At 36.5% G+C, this 8,129-nt stretch overlaps 1 protein-coding gene across 1 annotated transcript; it reads right to left on the bottom strand.

Annotated features, from left to right (window-relative positions):
- Positions 1–46: 46 nt before the first annotated feature.
- On the bottom strand, positions 47–6,727 carry ero1a (endoplasmic reticulum oxidoreductase 1 alpha). Its single transcript, XM_081347180.1, has 15 exons — positions 6,522–6,727; positions 5,378–5,497; positions 5,218–5,301; positions 5,096–5,134; positions 4,949–5,025; positions 4,770–4,843; positions 4,501–4,621; positions 3,169–3,244; positions 2,940–2,961; positions 2,505–2,597; positions 2,177–2,423; positions 1,098–1,167; positions 915–1,001; positions 697–833; positions 47–601 (listed from the first exon to the last, which is right to left on the bottom strand). The coding sequence occupies exons 1-15, from the start codon at positions 6,606–6,608 to the stop codon at positions 538–540; spliced, it is 1,398 nt and encodes a 465-aa protein (XP_081203306.1). The 5' UTR covers positions 6,609–6,727; the 3' UTR covers positions 47–537.
- Positions 6,728–8,129: the final 1,402 nt, after the last annotated feature.

Here is an 8,129-nt window from a genome sequence, read left to right as displayed (position 1 = left end):
TGTTTGCTTAACTCAGAATTGAAAAAAAAGAACAATGTCCAAAATAAAGCATTGATCTTTTTAAATGCAGTCAATATACTCACAAAATATAGGTGCTAAGGCATATATTCAAAATACACAACACAATAACCACAAATTTGAATGGCATTTTTTCAAAATGGTCATTTCCCCCCCAAAAAATGATTACACCTATAAAGAAATGCCACCTTGACTTCATATTATGCAAAATATGTCCCTCTTGTATACCATTTAAAGTATATTTATGTAATTCCATTGATTTACCAAGAGACATTGTCACTTACAAAAATGTATTTTTCATGTAATAGTGCAAAATTGGCCCTAACATTACAGTTTTGAGACTAAAGTTCTCAGTTCTTAAGGATTAAAACAGTGCAGAGCTGTCAACTGTATTTATCAACAGCTGGTATAAAACATCATTCTGAAAACGGTCATTTATCAACCCAAAAGGATAGAATTCGGTCATTTCATGTGATTATAGACATCAAGTTCTTGACTGTTGCCAAAGGATGGACTTTGTCACTGTTTGAGCTCTGACAACAGCGACCGGAAGTTCTTCAACTCTCTAACACTTGTTGAGATCCTGAAAAAAAAAAAAAAAAAAACATAATTAAGACCCATTTCAACTAAAGATATTTGAACATAAATAGACATAGACATTCCTTTTAAATGACTTACCTTCCAAAAGCATTGAACAAAGACACAATTTCCTGCCGGCTGAGCTGAAATGATGGATTGGTGTTGCTTGTGTTGGGCATGGCCTCGATTTGCCTTTCTGAGAACAGGATTTTCAGTGCGGTTCCCAGGCCCTGGGTCTATGAGAGACATTTATTGAATTTCACATTTCAACACAAATAACATCATCCGATTACCCGTCATGATCTTTGTTGTCTTACCTGCAATTTGCCCCAAAGTCTGCATTTAAAGCATTCGACACAATCCATGATGCGCGAGATGTTCTTAAAGGTGAGCTTGAAGTCTTCCTATAGTCAAGGAAGAACCAATTTATTTATTATTGCTCTAAAACTTACATTTCTGTATCATTGTTGTTATAGCAAACTTGGAAAAGAGCCACTGGCCTTTAGTTTCATGGCTTCCTTCTTATTTCCAGCAAACAGAGCAGTCTCATCAAAATGCAATGGAAAAGATCTGCAAATAAAGAATTCGTTATATCACGGCTGGAACACACTACACCAGAAGTTTCCCACGGCCCCCCAAATATCATCATCCTTGTGTGAGGGACCCCATCTTAAAATGCAGGCATCTGAAAACTGAAAAATTAATATTATAAATCTAAAATTATTTTCTATTACTGTAAGTTACATTATTACAGTATATATTGTACTCACTATGATAATGTACTGTTAAATGTACTCAATTTATAGATAATAAATTAACTAATATTTATTATGATAAAATTTTTGACAAATGACAAAATGTGTTCTTAGAAGGACCCTTTCCACAGACTGATGACGCGTTTCCAGTTAACATTGCAAATCTAGTAGTTATTCATATTTTCATTAAAAAAATTATTTAATACACATTTATAATGCTATACTTTGTGTTACATTACCTTTTCAATTAATGAGAAAAAACAAAGGGCGTTTCTAATACAACAGCTGATGGAGTGACGGCAAATTTCACGTCATTCTCTCTTCTGCCTGCTGTTATCAATCTCTTGAAATCTTTTCCCTTTTTTGGAAAGACGTGGAAACTCTATCATGGATTTTTTATTTTGCTATTGGAGCAAATGGAAATACAAAAATGATATTTGCTGTCGTCTCCCATTCACAGCTATAGAAGTTTACCCAACTATGACGACTTCCGCTTCTGAGAATGTGAAAAGGGTCCATCGGCTACAATTTTGTAAACATGTTTGTATCATCTGATTGTATGGAATCATAGTCTGAAGCTAAAAAAAAAAAAAACATTAAGTGACCATCATACACTACGCAATTTCTTCAATTACGCTTGCTCTGGCTTTTGACAACTTTGGTCTACTCTTCTTCTGCAAATCAGGGCAAAAATCGCATAGTTTATTCTAGCCTTTAGTTAAATAACATTTTTTAAACATATTTATACATATTAAGAACCCAATATTTTAACCACTCTAAATGGATTGGTTACATTTTTGATGCAACCATTGCAATGCTCTTACTTAGCCACATGGAGGAGCTCTAAAAGCAGTTTCTTGTTTTCGTTGTCTTGTGTCGGCTGGCCGGTGTACAAATGGAAGGTGGAACGTTCAAAATACGGTAGAATTTTGGCCAGAGCACGCAGCTCAATGAGGTACAGGAAGTAGAGGTTGCGTAGCCTCTTTGGCCCCTCCCCTTCTGTCAGCTCCTCGTCAAACCTCAGCTGGAACTCGGACACATTGTGACCCCACTTCATTTCAAACCAGTTTTCTGACCAATCAAATCAGACAAGTTTAAAGAGTGCCAGAATTTTTTTTAATAATTATAAAGAAACAAATAGGTAGTACTCACCATTGAGGAGGTACCTGGCACTCAGGTGTATGTTAATACTGCTATGCAGTCCTGAGATCAGCCTAAAGAAAGCTCGTTTCTCCACACACAAGCCTAGGGAAACAACAAGAGGAACATGTAAGGAATATGTCAATTTAAATATACAGTAGTACATATACGATAGAGCACCTTTAAAGGGATAGTTCACCCAAAAAAATGTAAATTCTGTCATCATTTAATCAGCCTTAAGTTGTAACCAAACAGTTGATGGGCCCCATTGACTTCCACTGTATGGAGGGGAAAAAATACTATGGAAGTCAATGGGGTCCATCAACTTTTTGGTTACCGACATTCTTCAAAATGTCTTCTTTTGTGTTCAGCAGAAAGAAAAACAACTTGAGGGTGAGTAACAGAATTTTCAGTTTTGCCTGAACTTTCCCTTTAAGAGCCACTTACCCTCCAGCCAGCGATAGAACCCCTGACCTTTAATAAGAAATAGACATGTCATTATCTAGATAATCAAATTGGGTTAAATGTATCTGAAGAACATGACCTTACCATCATCTCCTAAAGTGGACAGAAAGAGAGAGAGAGAGGATTATAGGTCATGAGCTCTATTTGATCTACTGTGTGTACTGAAAAATCTATGTGCTTTAAAACTGACACATTTTAGACTTGAAAACACAAAACAATGCATTAGCAATAAATGCTCACCACTGTTAGACACCAAAGGATTCAGCGGTCGCTTAACTGAATACGGTCTGAAAAAGTAACAAAAAAGGATGGAAGTTGTTACAACATTATGAGTACTGTGGGATTACAAATTTAAGAATATGTTACATCTACGTCTTGACATAACATCAAATGAAAAACTAAAGTGAAGTGCATTGTATTTAGCATTTAAGGTTAAGATGATGATATCAGATGAATTATTCTGTTAAAGGAACACTCCACCGTTTTTTGAAACAGGGCTTATTCACCTTCTTTCCTACATTTAGATAGGTGGGCAAATGCATTTTTGTCTCAGTGCATGCATTGTTTTAGTTTGACAGGGTCGGCGCTAGCTTAGCTTAGCACAATGAATGGAATCCTTTGTTGCCAGGTAGCATGTCCTGAGTAAAAGTGATATAAACAATTAAAAAAAAAACACCTAATTACTTATTGTGGCCTGCGTATTCACGAGTACAAATAGCGATGCAGATTAACACTAGGCGATTTCCTAGGCAGATATATTTGAAAAATAAATATTTGTATCATTATAAATGTCTTTACTGTCACTTTTGATCAATTTAACACATTTTTGCTGAATAATTTTAACTTCCTTAAAAAAAAAAAAAATCCTACTGACCCCAAACTTTTGAAAGGTAGTGTAATTAATTTCAAACAGCATTTTCAAACATTTCTGTAATCACAAATGTTAAAGGTTCACAGTCTTTCATTTTATATACGATATGTCATAATCTATTTTACAAATAATCAGAAAAGGTCTGAGTGTATAAATCAGAGTGCACTTAACACTCACGGATAGAAGTTGTGGTCGTTTATTATGCTATTATTGACATATCACAAGATAATATCAAAAGACCATGAAGTTAGCTGGCTAAGATAGTTGGCTAACTATTCTTAAGGCCCTATACTTCAATTTCCACATTACGCTCTGTCTCGTGTACAGTTGAGCGTGCAAGCCTTTCAAAGTACACTCCTTTGGCCATGAGTGTGGAAAGACACGTTCGGTGCAAGCACTCTATCTAGTGGACTTTTAAGCACTCACACAGGTGTACGCACACTGTCCACACAGACACAAATATTGGGCTGCACAAGAGTGCGTGGACCCTCCTGATGACGAAAATTACGTCACCCAGACAGTCTGTGGACCGCCGTGGGACACGGACGGATTCTTATAAAAGGTCCATTTGGAAAAGTGAGACAAACTTCCTTTAGAAATTCCTTAAAGTTGACCTCCTGTGACCTAAAATGAATAATTTGCACACTGATCAGAATAAAGGTGACTCTTTACTTGAAGCAGTTCTCCTCATATATGCTGTTCCAGATCCGCCAGGCCTCTGGTCCTTTATAGCCGGTGAAACGCTCAGGGTTTAGCAGGAGATCGACATACTTTGATTCAGGTGAGTCCTCATCTGAGAAAATAAAATAAAAAACAATTATGCAGCCTGTGGAGGATGACTAAAGCTGTAAAGCATACTGTACTTGTAGCCCAATGTGAGCTTGCCCATTATCAGGCACCTCAAATAAAAAGCAGATTATTTGATCAAACTAACAAACTACCATCCAACATGCAGAAACGATCTGATTCATCATCGTGTTTCTTCCACTCTTGAAGAGCCTGAAGTGTCTCATCACTACATAGAGAAACATTGAGTGAGAACTCACACAAACAAGGTCAAAAAGTTAAGAAATATTGAGTATTATTGACTCTCAGAAGGTGCAACAGCTTTTAAACAAACCTTAGAGAACTGTTGACAGCTCCAAGTTTCTCTTCCTTCTCACATTTCTCTAAATCCTGACTAGCTTCTTCTGAATACTATGGGAAAAAATTATTAACATCCAACAACACCAATATGCATGACATACACTATATGACTTTCTAATACCTTATAACTGCTGGATTTAAGACCCTCTGGTACTTCACCCTGTTCAGAAAGACACAAGGAGTCTTTTCATTTCACAAAATCCCTCGAGACAAAATCATCTGAATGAACTTTGCAAAGCTCACCGGTGTGCACGGTTTCACAGCACAGTATTTGAGTCCACACTGGCTGTGGTCTGTCCAGAACGGACAGGGGTTGTTCAGATTGACCTGAGGAGCAGACTATTGAATATTAGAGATGAACAATGAATAGATATTTTCACTGTATCGTCAACAATAAAATCACCTGGTAAAACCGGAAATAATCAGATGATAGTAGTTTCTGTAGTTTGGGAAAGATTTCTTTGTTGTTGAAACTGTCGATGGTCTCAACATCACACGCACAATCATCAAGAGTCCCGGTGACCTACAACCAAAATGTAACCAATTAATCAATCAAAAGTGACACATTTCGACATCAAATCAGGTTTATTCGCAAACCAATATTAACAGTCTCAGAACACACTTTATAAATAAAAGTACTGTAATGGTACCATGGTGTGGTGATGGTTGCAAATTGTAATACTATAGTACTTTATATTGCCACACCTTTTCATCCAAGTTGTTTGTGGATAACTGGACATGGAAATTTCAAAATAATATTGTTTAGGCTAATCACACACTGTTAGGCCTATCTATTATACAGGGTGGGCCATTTATATGGATACACCGTAATAACATGGGAATGGTTGGTGATATTAAAGTCCTGTTTGTGGCACATTAGTATATGTCATGGTCACCACCCATCTTGAGGAGTTTGCCCCCTCACATATACTAATGTGCCACAAACAGGACTTTAATATCACCAACCATTCCCATGTTATTACGGTGTATCCATATAAATGGCCCACCCTGTACTATTAATCACAGCTATTAATATTTGATGAAATATCTGAGCTGATCATAACTAGAAAACAATTATAGAAAATACTTTTTAGGACACTAAGTCACAATTTCAAAACAGAATTATTAAAGTTCACTAAAACTAAAACCATAAAAAATGTTCATTACTTAATGAACTAACTTAGCCTACTTACGAAATAAAAACAAAACACACAACAAAATTACGGTACTAACACTTTGACTAAAATTAAAATCAAAACGGAAAATATAAAACAGCATGTAAATATTAATAATATCTATAATTGTAAATTTCCCATGACTGTGGGACGTATACATGCACGGTATATTTGAGTGATTACTTACCATATGATATTACCATAGTTTCAGACCAAATAAACCCCTTACTATTGTAATTTTTAGGCTAGTGACTGACATACCTTACTATTGTAATTTTTAGGCTAGTAAGTGGCACATATTTGATACTTAATTCAAATCTGCTTCCAAAGCGATGTAACAACATCAGCGATGTTGTATATTGTGCGTCTCACCTGACAGAAGCACCTGTGAGCAGCGGATCCAGCTGTCGTCACGTGAACGCTAGTGAGTAAAACCGCCAACAAAATGAAAGATTTCATTATCACTGAACCGAGTTCGGTAAAAACGGGTCTTCTTCACACTGCTGCTCACTCGCTACGGTGTTTGTGTAATGCGTAGTTCAAGTAAATAACACGTAAAGACACGTTCACTTCCGATTGAATCAGCCGCTACGTGAAGTACGTGACCTAACGACTACTGCTGCGACACGACACCCGATACATGAATGATTGGAGCTAACGCGCATCCACAAAGCATTGTGTAGCAAAATATGCTTTATTTTATTCTCATATAACTATCTCAGTGATTCTGTCGGGTTGAACTGTAAAATCATCTCTTCTAATATCGTTAGCATGAACTAGGAACGCCTTCCTTTGGATGAAAATTGCACGACATGCAGTTCTCCACATGATGTCGCCAAATACTAAGTTCAGTATTAGGCGGTGATACTGATACAGCCTGTCAACTGTAGCCTACAGAAAAAGATATTTTCTGATGGTGAAATGTTAGTATGCTTAAATCCAGTTTCCTTTAATGTTTCTAGTGATGTTCTCCTCTTAAACAGGCAGAACTTTTAAATACAGTACATCTTTTTATTTAACTGTTAAAAATCAAGAAACTCTTTTTTTTTCTCAAGTGTAATGCAGCAAAATGTTTTAGATGTATTTATTTATTTAAACAGCTATATTTCTTTTCTTGTAATATTATATTTATCTATAATATATTATAATATGAATTTAATTTAGCAAATATATCTCTTTTCTTTGAATATTATTTATTTATTTGATTTAGCATACCATTTACTAAATTTTTCCAAAGTTTCCTATCTATCTATCTATCTATCTATCTATCTATCTATCTATCTATCTATCTATCTATCTATCTATCTATCTATCTATCTATCTATCTATCTATCTATCTATCTATCTATCTATCTATCTATCCTCCTGATTTCAAACTGTGGTAGAGCAGCGCCATCTCATGGACGGAATCCGCTACTGCAACGAGCCTCGCTGTAGCTGAAGAATTCAAGGGCGGAATCGAATGTGTCCAAGTTTCCTTTTTCGACACTTTGTAACCCACATTCAGCGCGTCACAGTAGGTCAGATTTACAAAATTCCATTCTAAAAAAAACGTCCTCAGACTTCGACGAACAGAACTTTTTATCTAGCTACCCCTCCCCTCTAAACAGTTCAAACAAAACTTCCACTCCTGCCGTAACGTCGTCCAGTTTGATGCGGACACCTCTCGGACTCTTTTCTCCCTAAAAAATAAATAAATAATTTATTTAAAAAAAATAAAAAGATTCCCTGATTCCCGGTCAGTCGTCTCCTGTAGGATAAGCAATACGATCTGCTCCCTAACTCCATTCTCTATTTTTGTGCTTCCTTGTGCTGCCAAGCCCCTGACGTAATGCTCCGTGTTAATTATTAGCATGTGGGAAGCGATGCCGAGACTCTCCTCTGCTGCTTAAACAAGAGCGACTGACTGCGGGGAGAAAACCTCGTCAAGATGGACAAACACACTGACCCAGAGTGAAGGGGCACCGCTCCCCGTCCCGT

This window comes from Scardinius erythrophthalmus, assembly GCF_964197995.2.
Source record: "Scardinius erythrophthalmus genome assembly, chromosome: 19".
Taxonomy (NCBI): domain Eukaryota; kingdom Metazoa; phylum Chordata; class Actinopteri; order Cypriniformes; family Leuciscidae; genus Scardinius; species Scardinius erythrophthalmus.
This window is presented reverse-complemented; position numbering and strand designations above follow the sequence as displayed.